Consider the following 25,303-nt stretch of genomic DNA (forward strand, 5'->3'; position numbering starts at 1 on the left):
ATGGCGACGTCGGCACCTTCCTCTTCTGGCGGCGGTCCGGATCCCAACTCGACAAATTTACGACCACCATCTTCAAGTAGGTCCATCACAGATAAAACGCTATTTCACTTGGGCTATTTGCTTTGTGGTCTCCGACATTAATCATTTCCACAGAGCTGGAAGAATAAAGGGTCCTGTCGCTGGTGTAAAGCCTCCGGTTAGACGAACCACTGCAGCGTTGCATGGTCAGTCAGACCACCGTATCAGGGTGCGGGATGATTGGGTGGGCTTTTTCCGTACAACGATGGAGGTTATAGCATCGAACTCACATTGGACGATGCATCGTAAAACTAACTGTCATCTGAAGTACAACGGTTTCTCAAAACTGTCGTACTAACATCGTACTATGTAAATTTGAACCATGATAGTTAGTAGTTCGAAATTAGTTAATGACGTACTCTAGCACGTGGATTGGCACACTTGCGTATTCTAATGAGGGTCAAATCATTGAGACTTCACCTCAATTTCTTCCATAACTAATTTCCCTCCAAATTTCGTGGTCATCTGGGATGTTAATTTGTTCATATGGGCTTACCCCGTTAAAATGCTGCATTATATTAACTTGTAAAGTCCATAAACACTTGTGTCGCTTAACTATGGTTCTAGGCTGCTCTGCCCCGATAGTTCGAACAGTGTTTTTTGGAAACACTTTCATCGCAACTGCACGGTTCCAACTGTAAGGTGCTAACGTAGGAAACGTACATCGGGTTGTCAAACGCCACGGGTGCCTTTTAAAACACGAACAGCAGCAAGCAGTTTGCAAAGAATGGATGGGGTGTCAAGGAGCTGTCGACATCATTTAGGAAAACGGACAGCAGCCTTTTGTCACGGGTTAATTTCCCTCTTAAATCAGTTCATACTGTTTGGACAGTTAAAGGAAGACAAATAACAACAACAATAACAGCAATAATAAAAACATGCAACATTATTATTATTATTATTATTATTATTATTATTATTATTATTTATAAGCATATATTTTCAGTGTAGCAATTGGTTGTTATAGTAGTTACTTAATAACGTAATTTATTATGGCTACATTTGTATTCAGTTTTGTAAAGATTCCTCCTCCTTTCAGAGCAAGTGGGTGTTTCAGCCCGCGGTAATCATGTCAAGAGTCGCATTAATTGTGGTCGCACTGGATTGGCTTCGTGTTTTGTGGGGCTGACTGATTTAGTCTGTCTGTACATACGGCGTTTGCCTTTAGAGGTCCAAAGTAGGTTTATACCCGTCCACCAACACAGGGAAATAAACCTCACCAAAGGAGTGTGCAGAACCAGCATGGATCCAAATTTCCTTTTAAAAATGTCACTTTCCCCTGACCCTCTTTCAATTATTTTGGAAGCTTGCCTAAATTACGAGCTATATAGGCAATGTGCACCTGTGTGTGCCAGACTGTGAGAGGTCTGTATGTGGGCGATAATGAATGGGCTATTACCGGCATAGTGGTTGGAACCGTGTGTCGCTTCCAGATTACCGCTATCTTTAGTAGGCAATGGACTATTTGGGCTTCCAACCATGTCAGCTAAACGTTATTTCCCACTTGACTGCTCCCTGAGTGCTGCGAGGACCCAAGCGAATTCATGGAGGGCTTGTGCTCAATTCGAAAATAGCCTGTTTATCAGAATCTGGCCAATTTCATTACATTTGAAAGAGACTTTACAAAAAGAAAAGGTGCATTATGTGTTTCTTAAAGTAGCTTGATTCAGAGGGTTTGATAACTGATGAAGAGTCTTAATTTAAAGCAGCAATAACTAGTAAGCGAACTACCTAAAAGGCATGCAAAAACACCACCAACAGCCCAGCTGACACTGATGGAAGCTTGCCAACACACTAACTGGTGTCTTTTGGCAGTAAAACTGGATATGTCATCTGTGTACAAGCTTATCTTCCATTTATGCAAGATGTTCCAGCCCGTTATACAGAACAACTGTACATAGGGCGTGTGTTGGGTAGCTAGGGGGAAAGACACAGGTGTTTATCTGTCCTTTACATGACCATATGCTTTTAAAATGAATTTGAAGATGGTACCAAAATGAGTTGCCATAAAATCGTATTTTTCCACAAATTCTGTTCAGGTTATGACTGGAGTGGGGTTGCACATGGATGTACGAGGAAACTGGGCATGAAAATATGTGGTAAGCACTAATACTTTGTCATACGAATAGTGACAGTTTTATTATCATTACAAATATTACAACGTTTGGGGGTCAAAATATTTCGCAGATATTCGACATTAATAGGCTCGTCGAACTGGAAATCATGGGTTCATCTTTCTTATCTGAGGGGTATTTGAGAGTCAGGGTGTTGCGAATTCTTTCATTCTACCTTATACTAGCAGGTGCACCAGAGAGGCAAATTAAGTCTCTCAATTTCCCCCCATAGGTAGACAAGAGCACTCTCTGTCTGAGATTAGCAATGACTGCATATCTTAAACGGCCATCCGGGGAGGAAAATATGTAAAAAAAAAAAAAAAATAAAAAAAAAAAGAATGAGCCTTCACACTGTCAAGACGTATCACCTCTCCCCATAGGCAGGTTTCCCCGGGGGACCGCTATGACCAGCGAAGGCACTGGAGAATTGTTCCTAATGGACCACGAAGGTCCTTGATGACAGTGAGAAATTATGTTGTATACTGTCGCCGCCGTGTGGCGGAAAATGGACATGAACACCTGACAGACAGTTACGCATCAATTAGCCTTATCTGCGCTCAAGCTATGGGGATATGGTGCCGTTAAAATAATGCATTTCTCAGCAAATAGGGCAGAAAATAAATGATCCCCTATTTTTACTTTTGAGGGATTGCTTCAAAAGTATTTTATCCGTTTACACCTCAATGAGTCCTGTGCGGGCAACTTTAATTTTATGTGAATACATTTTATACAGTTGTAATGTTTCACATTAGGTCAGTTCTCCGTGCCAATTAGAGCAATTTTATAACGAGTTTAACACTAAAAGAAAAAATAACACAGCCACGAAACAGCCTGATAATGATGATTTATACTGACTGTAATGGTAGCACGGGTTTACATGTGCACGCAACCGGTAGTTAAATTCAGACGAATGGCATGAGAATAGATAGTAAAGAGTAGGCCATTATTAGCTATGATGGTTGGCATTTAATAATGGGCAAACTCCAGCCCTTGAGGGTAACAGATTAAAAGGGGAAACTATTAAATTGTAATTCGTCAAGGCTCTGTTTCGAAGAGATAGCACAGAAAAGCCAAGCAATAATGGACCGGCCCACAGGACTGATGGTGGAAACCCAGTCTTATGCAGAGCATTATCTGATAAGAAAAGGTATAAACCCTCTGGCAGATTACACATTTCCAGTGTTCGCGTAACGATGGATTGTTCACCATCCATTGTCCCCATTTTGCAAGAGTTATAGACCCATGTATTGATCATTACAGCCAAGGTGAATCATATGGGATATGGAAAGGCAGCAAAATAAGCTTATAGGCCTTTTAGGTAAAGCTCGCTTAAAGCCTAAAATCCAAGAGACAAAAAAAACAGGAATTAGATCTAAAATAGATAGGCTAGTCTGGGCTAGGTATGTTTTGGAAATAATAATAGGCTATTAAAACGTAAAAATGTGATCTACTGTCTTTATTAATTCCCTTACAAGTATCTCCAAACATAGGCGTTTCACAATATTTTGTATTGGTCAGGGACTGAAAAAGTGCCTCCGTATAGGTGATACTCTGCCTGTTTAAAGGTCCTCTTTGAGATGGTTCACGGGAAGAAGAGAAATGCGAGACTATTCGTTACGCTGAACTGCGGTAGTCTGTCGCCTCCTTCCCCGCAATGATGGATTTTGCCCCAATACATGCGTAGAGAAACAATGCAGGGCGAAATACAAAGTGATGTCACATCGTACGGTGTTAAAATAAAGGATGCTTACGATGGCTTTTCACAGATGCGAGGTTTAATGAAACATACGTGAGACATAGCTAATCGAAATGAATGTTTAGAATTCGGAAAACTAATAGGCTATAAGGCTAATTAAATCCATTAAATTCTTGGTCTATAGCCACGGCAGCCTGTCACATTCCCTCCCGCATCAAGAAGGAATTGTATTTCAAATGTACTACAACAGCCCACATTACAGAAACGATATAATACACACCCGTATGAATTATCAGCTCTATTCTCTCGCTCCCCAGTGCATTAAGTGTGCCTGCAGGGTATGTTGGTATATAGGCTCATTGTTGGATGGTCCCTTGTCCAGTCAGGGAGAATCGATCCGACTAGTTTAAATAATAATTCATGATGGCTATTTATTATTTTTTTTACCCGACCGATGCTGATGTCATCACGACTCGGCTTCCCCCCGATTATTGGGCTCTTAAATAGGCGACTCAAGGGACGTCATGGGAACTCCCGAAAGACCGTGTTCTAACGCAGCCAGTGAAGGGGGCATGCTAGGGGGTCCTGGAATCAACTGAACCGTTTAATTGACTTTAACATTAACAGTTGCAATGCTCAAGAATGGTAGCCCGTTTCAATCCTCTGCCCTGTGTAATCACATAGGGTTTTTGCAGAAGAACAATAACATGGAGGAGAAGAGCAGAATTGTCACAAATGAACAGCCTACGTCCAATGAACGGTTCAGGCACACAGAGACGGACTTCTCCAACCTTTTTGCCAGAGGTAAATCGTTAATTATTTCATTCATCGAAGTTCTTAAACAAAAAAAGTAGCTTACAGAATAGTATAAAAAGACTTTTATTATGTAGTATGGTTTGTTTGGATGTTAACAACAAGTAATATAACAATACAAAGACATAAAAAATGATCACTTTCACTTATACTATAATGAAAGAAATAAAGTAAAACAAAATGTTATAAATATAAATAATGCTATATGCTATAATGTTATAAATATAAATGCTATAAAATATAGTTACACATGGATTATTTGGCTGTACCTGTTTTTCTATTACAAAAGAATTCCAATGAATATACATGTCATCAGCATGCCAAAGGAGTGTGTGTTTACTGGTGATGGACTATTCTCTAGTAAAATACCTTACACGTGTCATGCAAAAGCTATTTTAGTGTTGGATTCGAAGAAAAAAATATAACTGGACAGATTACCATTCCAGACCCTATAGTATTTGACAAGAATCCACATCAGTGATGACCAGATGCGTTATTTCCAAACATAGTCACTCAAACTACATTATAAACAACCACAGATTTACTCCCGGCGAAAAATGGAGAGGAACCCACAATGCAGTTCATGCTGGAAGTGGTGGACATTCTTACCAACTACGTGCGGAAGACCTTCGACAGGACCACCAAGGTCCTGGACTTCCACCACCCCCACCAGCTCCTGGAGGGCATGGAGGGCTTCAACCTGGAGCTGTCGGACCAGCCCGAGTCCCTGGAGCAGATCCTGGTGGACTGCAGGGACACCCTCAAGTATGGAGTGAGAACAGGTGAGCATGCCATCTCTTATCAGGGGACGTGCGCCCTTGGTGGGAGACCATGACCGTGGTGTTGGTCATCTACTCTGGTATACGCAGTCGGCTCGTCCCCCTTACACATGCACACACACACACACACATGCACACACGCACACACACACACACACATGCATGCACACGCACATGCACAATCACATAAACTGTTAGGTGTAAAGTGAGATTAAAGGGTTGTGTGGAAATCAGCTGCAGCAGTAACAAAATCAGAAACAAATACTTGTTTGTTAATCCCTGGTGGTTGTATTTCAGAATACATTTGCTTGGTAAACTGGCATTGTTTTCCTCTATATGAAAGTCTAGTTTTCTAGGATGTAGTTTTGCCAAAAATATACTTCTTTCCTGGTGGATATTGGCCTCCTGTCATGTTTGAGCAGGCGACATCTCTTTTGTCTCCTAACGCAGTTTCTTTACAGCTGCACCTGCTAGAACCTGTCAAGGTGTGCTGAGCAGGGAACGCCAAGGCAGGACTCTCTGTGTTGCTGAGAGGTGTTAAGGGATGTGTGTGATGTGTGTGTGTGTGTGTGTGTGTGTGTGTGTGTGTGTGTGTGTGTGTGTGTGTGTGTGTGTGTGTGTGTGTGTCGGCACACTGACTAAGGTCATACTCTCTGTCCACAGGCCACCCCAGGTTCTTCAACCAGCTATCCTCTGGCCTGGACATCATTGGACTGGCTGGAGAATGGCTTACGTCCACTGCAAACACCAACATGTGAGTTATTAGAATCTGTTTGCATAGAGACATGTATGTATGTGTTTGTGTGTGTGTGTGTATATATACAGTATATGTGTGTATGTATGTGTGTGCATGGCCAACACCAGTGTGTGAATTGCAGCATTACCCTGTGTGCATGTAAATATATGTGTTCATGAATGTGTGTAAACATGTGTTGTATTGTGTGTATATTGATAAACACAGCTGATTATATATTTCACTTCGGTATTGTTATAATATATGGACTGCTTTATATTAATGCACCTACTTCTGAACATATTCTTACACATATTCCCATTGGATCACAGAACAATGAATGCATAAACTAAGCATGATTTCACCCAAATATTAAGGAATTAAAAATGTTATTCATTGGAGCATCTTAAATATTTTAGTGTAGCTCTGCGAGTTGTTAACAAACTGCCTCTTTTTTGCATTCTTTAGATGCGTTCTGTTTTTTAAAATGTGACGCTTGCAGATTTTTATCTTGCAAAATCAATAAGGCATTGATCAGCATGTGTTGTAATGATTAGGCATCATTTCATATTGTGTTTTATTGATCTGCTTTAAGAGGAAATCTTTAGTTTATATGACACAGCATTTATCTCTTTGGAATCCTATGGTTCATTGCTCATGTATAGGTTCATGTACATTTAAACATTTAAGCATCTATACATTTAAACATTTATACATTCACAATGACATGAAGGGCATAGACACACACACAGATGTGCAGTCATAGATACCATCCTTAAATACGTACATATACATTCATTCATATGGATGCACACAAACGTGCATATAAAGAAAACTCACTCAGATATGCAAAACACACACACACACACACACACACACACACACAGAGGGAGACAGACCAACATTCACACACACATAGTGGGCCCTATCTTGCACCCAGCGCAATTGACACTGTCACCGACGCATGTATCATTCCTATCTTGCACCCGGCACACAGCGCGATTTTCCCTCCAGAGGCGCGCTTCGAAATGAACTTGCGTCGACATGGGCGGGGGCGGAACAGAGAAGGCGTTTCTCTGGCGCAAGTGGTATTTTGCAGTTTCAAAACAACGCCGTGCGCCGTGCGCCGTGCGCCGTGCGCCATTGACCACAAAAAAGCTGGTCTAATGTCAGAGGCGCAATGTCTAAAGTCTGTAACGCGTATTCAGAACGCTATTTTAAGGGTGCATGTGCTTGCCCGCACAGTATAGGACCTATAGGCTACACTTTACTTCTGTCGTCTTCACGAGAGATTTACACCAATTTTTTGGCAAGCCATATATAATTACAAGGAAAATAAAGTATTTACCACATGAGGAAATCATTGTGATATCCATATCCAAGATATTTTAAAAATAGGCATACATCTAGCGTACACATTGACCCAAATGATTTAGGTTAATTGTAATGGCAGTGTTGTACCCGATTCAGCACCCTCCGCGGCAGATGCACCCCCTCGATATTTAGTCTTGTGAAACGCCGTGTCAAATACATTCAACTTGCTCATAGGAAAATTAAGTTAATTAATTTTGTAGTCATGGCTGGGGTAGGCTATATATTTCCACAGAACAAAAAGGTGTTCTTTTGCGTTCGCTATTATCCGAGGTTTTTGGAAGAAAAACATCGGTTGTTTGTACTCTTTAGAACAGTTCTAAAGACTGTAATCACTTGTGTTCTTCTCTTCCATCTCTTTCACAAATAATTAAATCGTAGTATAGTATTTTTCCCTGCGTTTGTTTAGGCGAACTGCTTTCCTTTCCGATCAAGCGAGTGGTGCACGCTCCCTCGAGGGGGTGCATCTGCCACGGAGGGTGCTGAATCGGGTACAGAAGTATGGGTTCCCTGGCGTCCTTGGCGCTATAGACTGCACCCATATTCACATACGTGCCCCCCCGGTGTTTTACACAACATTCCCATGAATAATGGATGTGTCAATGACATAAATGAGGATAGATTAGAGGACTTTAGAAGACGTGAGGTTGAACTGCATGTGCCGATGGGTGCAATATTATTACCATGCATACATAACCTAGTGATTCAGTGAGGGTGAACCCAAAACATCGGAAAGTATGTTTTTGTGACTTTTATTTCAAATATGTTGACACCAAAAAACGAATGCTAGTAACTGAAAAAATACAAACGAGAAATGAAAAGTAGAACCATTTCTCCAAACAAGCATGGGAAAATATTGCCGTGATTGTTTCTGGTAACACACGTTCTGGTGGCCTCACGGTCTTCCTCCCGGTAATTCCGCAATTACGATAACAAGCCGCTTTGCAATATGCGCTCCTCGCTCTTAAAGGGAATGTGAGATGACACTCTGATTGGTTTATTGCATATTACGCCCAAACCACACCTATGGCTGAGTAACCTCCTTTGGACCAACCCTTTTGACACTTGCGCTGGACGCAAGTGTGTTTTTTCCGCCGTTAAAATAGCAACTGCGCCATAGAGCCGCCCACACAGCTACTTGCGTTTGGCGCCGTCCTACTTGCGTTTCTGATCGGCAAGATAGGGCCCAGTGTGTCAGCTTCCATTGTGGTGAGTTGTAGAGTTGGCGCTTGACTGACCTCAGCTCATTTGCTCAGCTCATTCACCAGACGAGTCGGACACGGCAGGTGCCCCACAACAAAGATGTCAGGAGGGGCCCAGAGGGTGCCGTGTGTGTGTGTGTGTGAGAGAGAGAGACACTAATATTTCTCTGTGTATGGAAGTGTTTTTGTGTGTATGCTTGTGTCCATGTATGTATGTAAGTATGTGTGTATGTATGTGCATTCGTTTGTGTGTGTGTGTGTGTGTGTGTATATGTGTGTGTGTGTGTGTGTGTGTGTGTGTGTGTGTGTGTGTGTGTGTATGCATATGTGTGTACATTTGTGTGTGTGTGGGTGGGAGGAGAGAGGTTCTGTTGGAGGTGGAGGGAGCTCACACACATCATCATAATCCCCCTATCTCTCTTCCAGAGCCCCCTATCTCTCTTCCAGAGCCCCCTATCTTGAGGTGTAGGAGTAATGGTGCACAAGATCAATATAATGCTGGGTAATCTCACATAATAGGCATCATTACTAACATAAAAGGGGGGGGGGGGGGGGTATACAGGGACAATAGGTGTGTGTGTGTTTTATTTTCTCATATTTCTTTATTTTGGCTCGCGGCAAAGTGAGTTACTGTTTCAGCTGACTTGAGGTGATATGGTAATATTTCAGGCTCCAAGTTTTATTTAAATTCTGGACACATAGAATTATTCAAGTGCAAAGCTTCACCCAGAAATATCATCCTTTAAATGTTGTCCATAAAGGATGGAGGTGCTGTGAGAGCCATATTTATGGGCTTTGGGACTGTCAAGGAATTTTCCAGCCTTCTGAACGCATAAAACTCTGAATTATGAAGACGAGACTCAAGTTTGACCTCTGAGGGTCATCCATTCTATTATTTCTTCCTCTTGTTTTTTTCACAGCAGGCTGTTGGATTTAAAAAAGGTTTGATAAAGTCGAGAGCAGAGTTAGTATTAGTTTTTATTGTATCTTTCTAATGATTTCCCCCCCGGCTTTTATTGTTTTCTGGGCTGTTTTCTGCTTGAAAAGGGTTTTTGTATCCGAGGTGTTTGTTACAGAGGTGGAGTTGAAGAGAAACACACAGACACACACACACAAACACCAACACAAGAGGCTTTTGTTTGCGAATGAAAATAGGTTCAGTTTCTTGTTTGTTGTTTAACTCCAAGAAAACCTCATCACACTTGACTTTATAGTCTATTTGTCACATTTTATCAGTGTTGAGTATAGCCTAGAACAGTGGTCACCAACCTTTTTTGGCAAAAGATCACGACCTCTGCCTTGGTGACAGGCAAGATCTACCTATTGAGGCGTTGAGAGAAAAAGACTGTCTAGACTCCAGACTGTACTTACAACTTAACTTTGTATTTGGCCTAATTGTAATTGAATGAAATTAAACACTTTGGTCCAGCTTTCAAATTGATGTGACCAAGAACACACTAAGGGCCCTATCTTGCACCCAGCGCAATTGACATTGTCACCGACGCATGTATCATTCCTATCTTGCACCCGGCGCACAGCGCGATTTTCCCTCCAGAGGCGCGCTTCGAAATGAACTTGCGTCGACATGGGCGGGGGCGGAACAGAGAAGGCGTTTCTCTGGCGCAAGTGGTATTTTGCAGTTTCAAAACAACGCCGTGCGCTGTGCGCCATTGACCACAAAAAAGCTGGTCTAATGTCAGAGGCGCAATGTCTAAAGTCTGTAACGCGTATTCAGAACGCTATTTTAAGGGCGCAGGTGCTTGCCCGCACAGTATAGGACCTATAGGCTACACGTGACGGTACTTCTGTCGACTACACGAGAGATTTACACCAGTTTTTTGGCAAGCCATATATAATTACAAGGAAAATAAAGTATTTACCACATGAGGAAATCATTGTGATATCCATATCCAAGATATTTTAAAGGCACCCAGTGCAACAACATTCAATTTCTAGTCGTTTTTACACGTAGTAAGTTTCAATAACTCTATACCATTACATATCGACATTCAAGGAGCAAAGATGAGACGTCGTTGTGTGGTGAGAACTGATAGAAAATCGTAAACAACAACAATCGCCGGTGGGGAGAAGCCATTTTTCCATTGACTGGAAGCCTGCTTTATTTATTGTAGGTTACAAAAACTAAAGAAAATGGCGGCGATTGTTGTTGTCGATTTTCTATCAGTTCTCACCACACAACGACGTCTCATCTTTGCTGCTTGAATGTCGGTATGTAATGGTATGGAGTTATTGAAACTTACTACGTGTAAAAAAGACTAGAAATTGAATGTTTATTTTTAAGCCTCGAAAGTTGCACTGGGTGCCTTTAACAATCTTATCAGACTAATTATGTGTTGCGATTATTCAGTATTGAGTAGTTACAGGTATTCAAATCATTAAAATAATTAGGGTGCCTAAATATTTGCACGGCCTATTTTTCACATTTGATTTAATTTCACACAATTAGATACTGCTACACTAAATATCTTTGTCTGGAGAACACCCCAGTACTCAGTGTTAACTTGAAAATGAATAATATACCATTGTGATTTTTTTTGGGTGAAGAAAGAGAAAATTATCATACAGCCTCAGAGGGTGCCAACACTTTTAATACGACAGTAGCCTATGTAAAAGCAGGCTGCGTGCATATTAATATTTGGAAAACCAACAGGGTAATTGGAACGGAGTGGGAGTGGCCCAGCGGTGCAGATGGGATTTTTGAATTCGGGAGGACGCTAACATTTTTTGATGATTGTCGCCTTACGTAGGGAGATTGGTGGGGACGGATCAGGGTCACTATGAATCTGGGGGGGACATGTCTGCGCCCCTGGAGTGGCCGATAACTAACATAAGCACAAAGGTACTGATGTAACGTGTCACCGTACACATTAATATCTAGAAACACGTTGCAGTGTTAAACGAGTAGTTGAAGTTAAAATAGACAAATATCTTTCTCGAAAACGGTTTGGGTAAGCCAATACAAAACGTTAATCTATAAATAGACTTAAATTATAATTTTCTTTTATTAAGCTGGCGATAACCAACATTACTACGACATCCAAGAGAGCTTGAGGATGTTATGCACGCGAGTTGAGCCTAGTTTTCAAGGTAAGGAGATGTCAGAATGTTGGAAATCTCTCTACATTGGGCAGACATTCTGCAACTTTACCAGATCTGACTGAACATGTTGAACTCATCCGACAGTACCCGACAATGACCAATAATCTTTTCTGACGTAAGAAAACATTTCAGAAGACGCTTAAAAAAAAAAAAACAGGGAAGGTCTCCGCGATCAATGATCGCGGGTTGGCGACCCCTGGCCTAGAACAATGTAGTGTCCTTACTATTTTTAAGGTAGAACCCAGTCATTCGATCCACTTAAATATACCATAGAAATTCTCTGAAACACTTAAGAAGTGTGTCGCTCTGTACTTAGTGGTATAATTACATTGTAAAACTAGGATACTGTAATATAAGGTGTTAAAAGGTGCATTAAGGATTAATAGCTATTCGCTAAAGGTATGCTAGCAGCTAAAACTAACGAAATCTCTTGAAATGTGCTGACTTTGACATTATGACAAACTAATTACTCAACGACTGTCCTTACACAGTCAAACATCAATCATGTGCAACACAAGACTAAGCAAGACGGCAAATAAGCTACTTACTAGATCGGCAGAAGGTAATCAAAGTCAGGTCGGCGGGCATCGGCAGGCAAAACTACAGAAGGCATTTATATGCCTATCGACCCTGCTATGCCATTGGCACGGACGCAATTCTCCATATTAAAAGTCATTGTAGCGCCCCAATTTTTTTTAAGCTGTTATTTTAAGGTTAAACTGCTTATCCTAACCCTAATCCTGAAGCATAATTGTTGCATATTGTGCCTTTAAGTACTGAAGGTTAAATTTGACAGATGTTTAAATTGAATCTCCAACTTGAAATACTTTTCTGACACAAAAGCATCAAGAACCTTGGAGAACTTTTTCCTGACACCATAAACTGTAAATCTAAACTGTAATGATTGCTGGTTTTGTTCTACTCAGTGCGTCTAGAAAAATCAAGTTTATCATATTGTTGCCAATTAGAGTAGAATGTTATATCTATAGGGTGCTGTTTTAGCTGTCTTGAGTGGATGCTTGCCTTCACTAATGGACTCCTCATCACGTTTAATTACGTGTGACAATTAAGTGCTGTCCTTAATGAAGACACTATACTCCCTGAGTGCTGTCACCAGATTGCTTGATTGAGTTGAGAGCTTTTTGACAGGGCTTGAAAACATTTCTTCATCAGTGCGTCTACAATCAGGGGGCGTCTGACAGCACTTACATAGCACCTCATTACACACGGACTGTGTGTGTGTGTGTGTGAGTGAGTGTGTGTGCACAGACTGCAGGATCCTTATGTTTCATCCTTGCAATGATGAAGTTGATTATGAAACGTCTGAAGACTGACTCTCTGGCGGAGTTGAGGCTTGGTAATCTTAACAAAGGAGAGAGGATTTAAAAAAAAGTATAAATAGTTCAGGGATAATTTTCTAAGCTTTTCTGGATGAGGGTGTGAGGCTATCTTTTGTACATCTTTGTAACACTTGCTGTAGGGTTCTTACACTGCAGCTGGCTGGTATAGCAGGGTGCTGTAGGGTTCTAACCCTGAAGCTGGCTGGTATTGCAGGGTGATCTAGGGGTATAACCTCTAAGCTCCTTTAACTTTCACCCCGTTGCAGGTTCACATATGAAATTGCGCCAGTGTTTGTGCTGATGGAGCAGATCACTCTGAAGAAGATGAGAGAGCTGATTGGCTGGCCCGGTGGAGAGGGAGACGGCATCTTCTCACCAGGTTAGTCCAAGGGCCTTATTTCTGAAAACAATCCTACTGATATAATTTCTGAAATGTGCGTACGTGACACAATGCAAAAGTGAGTACGCCATCCTCCCAGATGTGAAATCTGTCTGTCTGTCTGTCTGTCTGTCTGTCTGTCTGTCTGTCTGTCTGTCTGTCTGTGTCTATCTATCTATCTATCTATCTATCTATCTATCTATTTATCTAATAATACCATAACAATCTGGCTGCTATGGTTATTTCCTATGCAGTCATCTGTTTTTAATAGCCTGATTTTAATACATAAAGTACAAAGCTTTAGCCCAACTTAAAATGTAGCAAACCTTTATAGCCTATAATTACTTTATTGTGCAAACCATAACATAAAGTCTAAGCGACGTGTTCAATCTGGCAATACAACAGTAACAGCCTCTACTTCTACTACTAAAACCAACATTTCATCATACTACTACTCCTACTATTACTACTACTACTTATACTACTATAACTACTGCTACTGCTGCTACCACAACTATAACTACTATTCTTTTAATTGTATCTAATATTTAATATTTATTATTATCTATAAATGATACACAAATATTTAACTACATCTCTATTTTTTATTGACTTATTTTACATGTATTCACCACTTTACCTCTTTATCATTTTCCTCCAATGACTGCTACTGCTGCTACCACTACTATTACTACTTCTACTACTACTACTGCTACTATTACTGCTACTACCACTTCTTCTACTAATCCCCCTGTGTTGTTTCCTCTCTGCAGGAGGTGCGATATCCAACATGTACAGTGTGATGGTGGCTCGGTATAAACACTACCCTGAGATCAAGACCAAAGGCATGGCTGCCGCTCCCAGACTAGTCCTCTTCACCTCAGAGCATGTGAGTCCACCCCACTGCCTGATTCAAATGTCCAGGGCTGGGGGTCCAAACCGACCCACAGCCTGCTAAGGATATTTAATAATGTAATTAATGGAGGTGCGATAATGAAGGATTGTCATTTTCCAAGTGAGATTTATGTGAGCCATTATGAGACCTGTAGGGACTGGAGGACATATTGATCTCATAGGGAGGAGATATTTTAAAGCCTTAAAGACTTCTATAATCACAGACGGGAGGACGATGAAACGTGGCGTCTCAGCCTCCCAGAAGGAGTGTTCTGAGACTCCCCCTAATCAATGAAAGAAATAATGCCGTAGGTTTGGGAAATAAAACTCGCTTGTTTTCTGTCTTGTACACTATAAGGCTCGTTTCAAACAAGCCACAATGGCTTCCTCAATACTTCATTATCACATTACCAAAAAAAAAGCCCTCTGTTTGGTTCCTGTGTATATCTCCCCTTTTTATTTAAACGCACAGTCTGTACTCTCTATGGGTTTATGTGAGCGTGACAAAGGGAGGTGTTGTTTGGACTCAAAGAGAGTAAGGAAATAAAACTGCATTTTAATGACCCGGGCAGCGGCACAACAGCACCAGGGCAGCTGGGCATCTTCAGGCAGTGCCGAGTCAGGGATTAATTAGGCAGACGGCGCAGAACTGTGAGGCCAACGTGAAAAGCAGGCGGTGGTTTGAACCGTTTGCATAAACCAGACAGAGGCACAGAGAACAGGCAGAGGCACAGAGGACAGGCAGAGGCACAGAGGACAGGCAGAGGCACAGAGGACAGGCAGAGGCAAAAAGAACAGGCAGAGGCACAGAGGACAGGCAGAGGCACAGAGGACAGGCAGAGGCACAGAGGACAGGCAGAGGCACAGAGGACAGGCAGAGGCACAGAGAACAGGCAGAGGCACAGAGGACAGGCAGAGGCACAGAGGACAGGCAGAGGCACAGAGGACAGGCGGATCGTAGAATCAGTCCGTCAGGCAGAGAATACAAAAAAAGACTAGTAGCTACTCTGTCCAGGACCCAGGCAAAGGTTAAAAAAACACAGCAGAACTTAGACAGAGTCCAGTCCAGGGAAGCCAGGTCAGAACACGAACTTTACTGGAGGCTTGGGAGCATCAGAGTGATCATCCAGCAAAGACTGCAGGGAGAGGCAGTTCTTTGAGGCGAAAGCAGGAAACAGGTGTGTCCAGCATAATATGAGCAGAGCGCAGGAAAGTATAGACCCAGATCGAAGTGCTGGGTCGGACCGGGATTGATAGAGTGTGAAAACATCCGATTCTGGAGCGGCATCGGCCCAGACCTGGTTAACACCCATTTCAGAATCGGTTGCTGCCCGGAGAACAGAAGTGGCAAAGACAGAGAGCTCCGACACCCAAAATGTGCTCCAAACGTTCTCATACATCACGGTGCTCAGGACACATGTTAGAGAGATGCCCTGCATACAGAACAGCCTTCCGGAATAAACTTAAGGTGTTTTGAATGACTCCTGGTGCATCCATGACCTCTACAATATATGCATATAATCACAGAAACTGATTAACCATATTTCTGCATGAATGTTACTGAGGATCTGTGACGTCCTACATGATCTGATACACTCTCATTATCTGCAGTCATGCAGTGGTAACTTCTCCGTAATTAATATTGGTCTTTGTGTTGTTTTTTTGTTTTCTTTTGTAGAGTCACTATAGTGTGTGTGTGTGAGTGTAGGAGTGTGTGAGGGGATGTGAGCGCTTTAGTGTGTGTGTGTGTGTGTATTAATATTGATCTCTGTGTTGTTGTTTGTAGAGTCACTACTCCATAAAGAAAGCCAGTGCTGCCCTGGGGTTTGGGACAGAGAATCTCATTCTCCTCAGTACAGATGAGAGGTACGTTAACCTGTGTGTGTGTGTGTGTGTGTGTGTGTGTGTGTGTGTGTGTGTGTGAAAGAGTGTACGGTGTGTGAAGGATTGTGTGTGTGTGTGTGTGTGAGTGAGAGAGTGTGTGTGTGTGTAGGAGTGTGTGAGGGGATGTGAGAGCTTAAGTGTGTGTGTGTGTGTGTGTGTGTGTGTGTGTGTGTGTGTGTGAGGGGGTTTGTGTGTGAGTAAGAGCTCCTGGAAGAAATTCTCTTTTTCTCTCTGTCAGGGGAAGAGTGATTCCAGCTGATCTGGAGGCAAAAGTCATTGCTGCAAAGCAGAAGGTGCTATAACCACCCAATACCCTTGAGATTATACTGCACAGCTACACTATAAATAACTCTGAGATTATACTGCACAGTTACACTTTAAATAACTCTGAAATTATACTTCACAGTTACACTATAAATACCCCTGAGATTATACATCAGTCACACTATAAATACCTCTGAGATTATACTGCACAGTTACACTATAAATACCTCTGAGATTATACTGCACAGTTACACTATAAATACCTCTAAGATTATACTGCAAAGTAACTCTTAAAATAACTCTGAGGTTATACTGTAAAATTACACTATAAAGAATAACTATTATACTGTAAAGTTACACTATAAATAAAATGGCACTTTGGTATATTGCAGTATAAGAATGTATATTACGTTTTCTTTTAATATGTTTAACAGCAGTATGTCTTCAATGGATATACAAACGTGTTTTATATTCACAGGGCTTTTTTGTGCTGCTTTTCATATCCATGTTGGCTTAGATACTGTAATATGATGTATTAGATGTTATTAGATGAAATATATGTTAAATTATATTATATATTTATATTGTATATATTCATTCTGTAGGGATATGTGCCTATGTTTGTAAACGCCACTGGAGGTTCCACGGTGTACGGCGCCTTTGACCCCATCAACGAGATCGCTGACATCTGCGAGAAGTACAACATGTGGCTCCATGTGGACGTAAGGCGGAAGAGTTGAACCATCTTTGTTTCGCTGCGTCTCTCTTGTGACGCACCTTTTTATAGACCACTCGTGTCTAAATGTTCTGAGAACGAATGCTCTCCTGCTGGAGCTGGTGTTTATTAGCCATGTTCTGATTCATTACAGTCAGAGATTAAGCATTAAGTAAAATAGTGAGTGGCTTTAGCACTAAGCTTTATAAAAGCCCCTCAGAAACAGTGTACGTGCTGTTTCTGTTGGGTCTGTGTTTAATTTGTGTTGTTTCTTTTCGGTTTGATTGTATTTAATTTGTGTTCTTTCTGTTGTGTTATATGGTTTTTAGTTTGTGTTCTTTCTATTGGGTTTGATGGTGTTTAATTTGGGGTCTTTCTATTGGGTTTGATGGTGTTTAATCTGCTGTGTTGTTGCTGGTATGTAGGGAGCCTGGGGAGGAGGTTTACTGATGTCTAGAAAGCACAGACACAAGCTCAGTGGAGTTGAGAGGTAAAACAATGAACACACACATGCACTCATGCACACGCACGCACGCACGCACGCACGCACGCACGCACGCACGCACGCACGCACTCACGCACTCACGCACGCACGCACACACACCTAACTTGCGCCCATGTACACGTACACACATGCACACACACACCTTCTAACTTGTATGAAGACTTATAAAGGCTCTTTCCGCTCTCCTGCTGCAGGGCCAACTCTGTGACATGGAACCCCCACAAGATGATGGGAGTTCCTCTGCAGTGTTCCGCCATTCTGGTCCGGGAGCGGGTAAGGGGGAACAGCTCACCTCACCTCAGTCTATTAGGAGACACAAGGCTTTGAATATCTTTACACGACTCCTCAGTCTATCAGGAAACACAAGGCTTTGAATATCTTTACACGACTCCTCAGTCTATCAGGAAACACAAGGCTTTGAATATCTTTACACGACTCCTCAGTCTATCAGGAAACACAAGGCTTTGAATATCTTTACACGACTCCTCAGTCTATCAGGAAACACAAGGCTTTGAATATCTTTACACGACTCCTCAGTCTATCAGGAAACACAAGGCTTTTAATATCTTTACACGACTCCTCAGTCTGTCAGGAGTCACAGGGCTTTGAATATCTTTACACGACTCCTCAGTCTGTCAGGAGACACAGGGCTTTGAATATCTTTACACGACTCCTCAGTCTATCAGGAAACACAAGGCTTTGAATATCTTTACACGACTCCTCAGTCTATCAGGAAACACAAGGCTTTGAATATCTTTACACGACTCCTCAGTCTGTCAGGAGACTCAAGGCTTTGAATATCTTTACACAACTCCTTGGGTTACATTAGCAGGTTCCTTGGAACTGTGCTACTGTTCTTAGTGACTAGATAAATGATCAGCCCTCTGTCAGAAGCCTCTACTGGCCTCATGCCTCTGTGGGGCTGGAACCGAGCACTACCAGAGCAGGGGCGTCCCTCTCTACCTTTAAGAAGCTCTTGAAGGCGCAACTCTTCAGAGAGCAACTCCCTTCCTAACTTGCACTTATACTAGTACTTAACTCTTGTTACACTAGGTCTCTTTTGCTCGTAGCTAGACTGTTCTCTCCCTTGTACGTCGCTTTGGACAAAAGCGTCTGCTAAATGACTAAATGTAAATGTAACTGAGTCATAGACTTCTGTCTTAGCCAGGGCTAAAACCACACCAAACAAACCACACAGAAAGTCATTCAGGAAGGCAGTCAGCTAGTTGATCTGTAGTACAGTGTGTCCCATTCCCTGCGTGTTGTACCTGCCTACATGCTCTATAAGGCATTGTGATGTTGTACCTGCCTACCTGCTCAATAAGGCATTTTGATAAGGCATTGTGATGTGTACCTGTCTACCTGCTCAATAAGGCATTGTGATAATGTATTGTGATGTGTACCTGTCTAGCTGCTCAATAAGGCATTGTGATAATGTATTGTGATGTTGTTTGTGTTGGTATCAGGGTCTGCTGCAGGGCTGCAACTCCATGTGTGCTGGCTACCTGTTCCAACCAGACAAACAGTATGACGTCAACTACGACACCGGGGACAAGGCCATACAGTGTGGCCGACATGTAGACATCTTCAAGTTCTGGCTCATGTGGAAGGCAAAGGTGTGTGTGCGTGTGAGACAGAGAGAGAAAGAGAGAGAGAATGGTGAATGTGAGTGAGTGAGTGAGTGAGTGAGAGTGAGAGAGAGAGAATGTGAGTGTCTGTCCATATTTACCAAAGCCTGCTAACTAGTGTTTCCTGTGTGGAATATGTTATATATCTGGGCATACCACATGACACATCATCTGCATGTAGAGTCATAATCCATATGGCAGATTATATTGTCTCTGATCTGTCTCTGATCTCTCTCATCCGTCTGTCATCTGTCTCTCATCTGTCTCTCATATGTCTCTCATATGTCTCTGATCTGTCCCTGATGTGTCCCTCATCTGTCTCTGATCTGTCTCTGATCTGTCTCTCTGTCTCTCATCTGTCTCTCATCCATCTGTCATCTGTCTCTCATCTGTCTCTGATCTGTCTCTCATCTGTCTCTGATCTGTCTCTCATCTGTCCCTCATCTGTCCCTGATGTGTCCCTCATCTGTCTCGGATCTGTCTCTCATCTGTCCCTCATCTGTCCCTGATGTGTCCCTCATCTGTCTCTGATCTGTCTCTGATCTGTCTCTCATCTGTCTCTCATCCGTCTGTCATCTGTCTCTGATCTGTCTCTCATCTGTCTCTGATCTGTCTCTCATCTGTCCCTGATGTGTCCCTCATCTGTCTCTGATCTGTCTCTCATCTGTCCCTCATCTGTCCCTGATGTGTCCCTCATCTGTCTCTGATCTGTCTCTCTGTCTCTCATTCGTCTGTCATCCGTCTGTCATCTGTCTCTCATCTGTCTCTGATCTGTCTCTCATCTGTCCCTCATCTGTCTATGATCTGTCCCTGATGTATACCTGATCTGTCCCTGATCTAACACAGACCCAACGGAGAAGATCACACTCCTTTTCTCTTTTCCTCTTCTAGGGCACAGAGGGGTTTGAGAGGCACATAGACCGATGCCTGGAGCTGTCGGAGTACCTCTACAACAAGATCAGGACTCGGGAGGGCTATAAGATGGTGTTTGATGGAGCGGTGAGGTTCAACCTCGTAATCACCATTAGGAGCGATCAAACCCTCCCATATAACCTCTATGCTCATTGAGTAGGAGTGATCCAACCCTCCCATTTAACACTATTAGTACATTATTAGAGAGTATTTTATTTACAACTATCATTGCATTATTATAAAGTAGGATTCCGAGTATTCCGTTATTATAGAGTATTATTTAGGGTATTGTTATGATGGAGTATGATTTTCAGTATTGTTATGTTGTTAGAGTATTATTTAGATTATCACCATGATGGAGTATGATTTTGAGTATTGTGATGTTATTATAGAGTATTATTTAGGCGTGAGGTGAATTTCCCCTCACTCCGACTCTCTCGTTGGTTCCTCTAAGAAAGGTTCCCGCTCAGAGTTCACCGGCACAAAGAGAGTAGGTGTTTGATGAACATGAAAGCTTAGTCAACTGCAAAATGGGATTTTGAACACAGAAGTGCACGATCATTGTGCAGAAAATGGAGAAATGAGTGTGGTTGAATATTATGCAGATTTATGATTTTGGCTCACTGGGTAGTGTGTGGAATGACGTGCATCAATCATCGACTCACTCACTCACTCACTCACTCACTCACTCACTCACTTACTTACTCTCTCTCTCTCTCGCTCTCTCAAACACACACACCCACACACACACACACTCTCTCTCTCTCTCACAAACACACACACACACACACACACACTCACTCTCTCTCTCTCTCTCTCTCTCCGACCCTCCCTCTCCCTCTCTCATTTGCTCCTACACACAGACATTCTTACTCACTCTCTCTCTCTCTTGCTGCCTTACACACACACACACACAAGTCAAGTCAAGTCAAACTTTATTTTTATAGCACATTTTTATATTTACATAGACTCAATGCGCTTTTTAGGTTAAAGAAACACAATAAAAAATGGTTGAAAACATTTAAAACCCAATAAAGTAAATAAAAATGCAAAAGATCAGTAAAAAAGAGAGTAAAAGAGAAAAATCATGAATTATATGCCAAAGAGAATAAAAAAGTTTTAAGACCCTTCTTAAAAGATAATACGGATTGAGGTGACCTTAGTTCTATCGGTAGATTATTCCAGAGGATTGGAGCACAGTAACTAAAAGCGCCATGACCGTTTTTTGTGTGAATTCTGGGGACATTAAGAAGATATTTAGTGGAGGACCTTAAGTGACGGGTTGGGTTATGAAGAGATACAAGATCAGAAATATATGGAGGGGCTAGATTATTTAATGATTTATGGACAAGAAGGAGTATTTTGAATTCAATTCTTTGTTTAACTGGGAGCCAGTGAAGATATTTGAGAATAGGGGTGATGTGGTTATATTTGGGAGTTCTAGTGAGTATTCTAGCAGCTGCGTTCTGGATGAGTTGTAGTTTGTTTAACATTTGCTGAGTTAAACCAGCATAAAGTGCATTGCAGTAGTCTAAGTGACTGGAAACAAGAGCATGCATTAATTTTTCAGAATCATGTTGTGAGAGAGTGTTGTGTACTTTAGAGATGTTTCTGAGATGATAAAAAGATGCCTTAAAAATGTTGGATATGTGCTTTTGAAAATTAAGATCAGCATCGAGGGTCACTCCTTAGTTTTTGACCTCCTCCGAAGGTGTTGAAAAGACAGAATTTAGAGTTGGATAAAAAAAATTTCGGAGTGTTTTTGGGCCAACCAACAAAACCTCTGTTTTTGCATTGTTTAACATCAAAAAGTTTTGGGCCATCCAGGTCTCTATGGCAGAGATGCAGTGAGTGAGATCCCCCAAAGGACTGGGATCATCAGAGGAAATAGACAGATATAATTGGGTGTCATCAGCATATGAGTGGTACGAGATGTTATGTTGCCGGATGATCGACCCAAGAGGTAGCATGTACAAGTTAAAAAGTAAAGGACCAAGAATTGACCCCTGTGGCACCCCGTATAAAATAGGCTTTGTGTCAGAAAAAAGATTATCAATAGAGACAGTAAAAGATCTTCCGCTTAAGTAAGATAAGATCCAAGCGAGGGCTGTACCTTGAAGACCAACTAAATGCTCAAGACGTTGAAGCAGAATAGCATGATCAACCGTATCAAATGCAGCACTTAAATCAAGAAGAACAAGGACTGACAATTTATGATTGTCAGTAGCAATTCTAAGATCGTTAACAACTCTGACTAGAGCAGTTTTGTGCTGTGATTTACACGGAAACCAGACTGAAACGGATCAAAGATGGCATTCTGAGACAGATAGGACACAAGTTGCTTGTAAACAACCTTCTCAAGAATTTTGCCAAGAAATGGCAAGTTTGATATGGGTCTACAGTATAACTGTCACAAGTCAGGGGATCGAAACTTGGTTTTTTTAACAGTGGAGTAACAATGGCATGTTTCAAACAGACAGGAAAAATACCAGATAGTAATGATGTATTAACAATTTTAAGTACATCAGCAGCCACGCAGCTAAAAACCTGCTTAAACAGCTTAGTGGGTGCAGGGTCAAGGGAGCAAGTAGCTGACCCTAGTTTCTAGAGTAGTAGCTGTGCTAATGGGTATAGTTTGGCTAAAAGGTACAGGACTGAGACCCACAGTAGTAGATGACATAATGTTGTTTCTGATGGTTGAAATTTTATCACTAAAAAATGATGCAAACTGGTTGCACTTTTCTTTTGTGCGGAGCTCATCGGGTATCAGACGGGTCGGATTGATTAGTTTGTCAATGGTGTTAAACAGGACTTTGGAATTGTTAGAATTTTCTGATATAATCTGTGAAAAATACTGTTGGCGAGCTTTTTTTGCTTCACAATTATACATGAGCAAATGCCTTTTATAGTTCAGAAAATCACTCTGAGCTTTGCTCTTGCGCCATTTGCGTTCAAGTTTACGACTAGTTCTTTTAAGAGTACTTATGATTTCAGAAGTTTTCGGTGCAATCTTGTCCATTTTGAGTAAGGAGACATTAAAAGATCAGACTAATTCCTCACAGTCTGAAGAGAGATCAGTGCTATTACAGAAACTTTTAGTAGAAAAGATCTGGTTTGAAATAGCGTGAGACCCAATACCATTGTAAGCAGTGATAAAATCATTTGGAGTATCTACCCCAATGTAGCGTCTCAGAACTGTTTTCCGACCAGATGCACTACATAAAGTTGGCCAAGCAACATTGAAAAAGATACACAGATGATCAGAAATACCCACATCCAGAGTACCAGTTTTGGAGATGTCTATGCCTTTAGAAATAACTAGATCTAAGGTGTGACCATGGTTATGAGTAGGCACAGAAACATGCTGTTTTAGCTTAAACATACATAACAGATCAGTAAACTGCATAGCATAACAGTCTTCTAAATTATCAATGTGAATATTGAAGTCGCCACAGATGAGAATAAAATCATAGTTAGTAACTATAGAAGACAGAAATTCTCCAAGCTCGGAGATAAAGCCTACTCTGTTCTGTGGTGGATGGTAAATTGTAACCATTAGACACTCAGAAACACTTCTTCCACTAACTCTGTTTTCTCCAGCTGATTGCCTCTCCTCTATCTCCTCTGCTTGTTGTGTCCCGCAGCCCCAGCACACTAATGTGTGTTTCTGGTACATTCCCCCCAGCCTGAGGGGCATGGCTGATGGCGACGAGCGCAGTCAGAGATTGCACAAGGTACCGTATGGAGGTCATTTCGGATGTGTGTGTGTGTGTGTCCGTGTGTGTTGTATTTGTGTGTGTGTGTGTGTGTGTGTGTGTGTGTGTACGTTTGTGTGTGTGTGTGTGTGTGTAAGTGGGTGTATGTGTGCACACAGTATTGATGTGTGTGGATCTCAGGCCTGATTCGGTTGTTTTCGCTTCTGCGTTTTGCAAAGGCTTTTCGTCAGAGATCACACAGAGAGAAAGCTCAGTACAGAAGCAGCCAGATATACAGTTTTAATGTTCGTCTAGAGCCGGCTCAGATAGGGACTGAGATTGGTGAAGAGCCAGAGAGAAGCAAGGAGAGTCTGTAACAGTTTAACAAAGTGATTCTGGACCATGTGCTATACAGAGAGATTGGTAGTCTAAGGGATTCTGGACCATGTGCTATATACAGAGATTGGTAGTCAAAGTGATTTTAGACCGATTTTAGATTGGTAGTTAACCCTTTTAAGGGATTGATCTAACCCAGATTTGATCTGTCAGTCAGTGATAATCAAGGAAGGCCTCTCAAAGATGGAGGCTGACGTTAGAATGGATTGGGTCCAAGTCCAGATCTTATTCAGAACCTGCTTCTGTCCTGGCCCTTCAGTGAGCCCCAAGACCAGATGTTATTCAGGGTCTGGCCCTCCAACCCAGCTCTGTTTCCAACCTGCTACAGACATCGCTTGACAATGTTCTAAAGAGAGAGGAAGGAAAGAGACATTTTTCTAGAACAACATCTAAGCAAGGCGTGATCTATTGGTCTCGTAAGGTTGATGAATATGGGAGATGTGTGTGTGTGAATGATGTTAAAGGGTGTTGGGTGGGTTTATCTGATTTCTTAACCGATAGCTACAGAAGGTTTTGTGTATGTGTGTGAATGATGTTAAAGTGTGTTGGGCGGGTTTATCTGATTTCTTAACCGATAGCTAAAGAACGTTTTCTCTCCCTCCGCCTGCCAGGTGGCCCCCAAGATCAAAGCGATGATGATGGAGTCCGGCTCCACTATGGTGGGTTACCAGCCACAGGGCAACAAGGTAAATTTCTTCCGCATGGTCGTGTCCAACGCGGCTGCCACGCGCTCCGACATCGACTTCGTTATCGACGAGATCGAAAGACTAGGAAACGACTTATAA

General features: G+C 41.9%; 1 protein-coding gene across 1 annotated transcript; it reads left to right on the forward strand.

Annotated features, from left to right (window-relative positions):
• On the forward strand, positions 1–25,303 carry gad1a (glutamate decarboxylase 1a; the record flags this gene model as incomplete). The annotated part of the gene is made up of 16 exons (XM_080839121.1): positions 1–76; positions 2,118–2,177; positions 4,573–4,692; positions 5,241–5,483; positions 6,144–6,234; positions 13,513–13,625; positions 14,399–14,514; positions 16,306–16,385; positions 16,642–16,696; positions 17,273–17,389; positions 17,808–17,872; positions 18,082–18,160; positions 19,354–19,503; positions 20,407–20,514; positions 24,072–24,161; positions 25,130–25,303. The coding sequence occupies 16 exons, from the start codon at positions 1–3 to the stop codon at positions 25,301–25,303; spliced, it is 1,737 nt and encodes a 578-aa protein (XP_080695247.1).

Source organism: Sprattus sprattus (genome assembly GCF_963457725.1).
Source record: "Sprattus sprattus genome assembly, chromosome: 5".
NCBI classification, from domain to species: domain Eukaryota; kingdom Metazoa; phylum Chordata; class Actinopteri; order Clupeiformes; family Clupeidae; genus Sprattus; species Sprattus sprattus.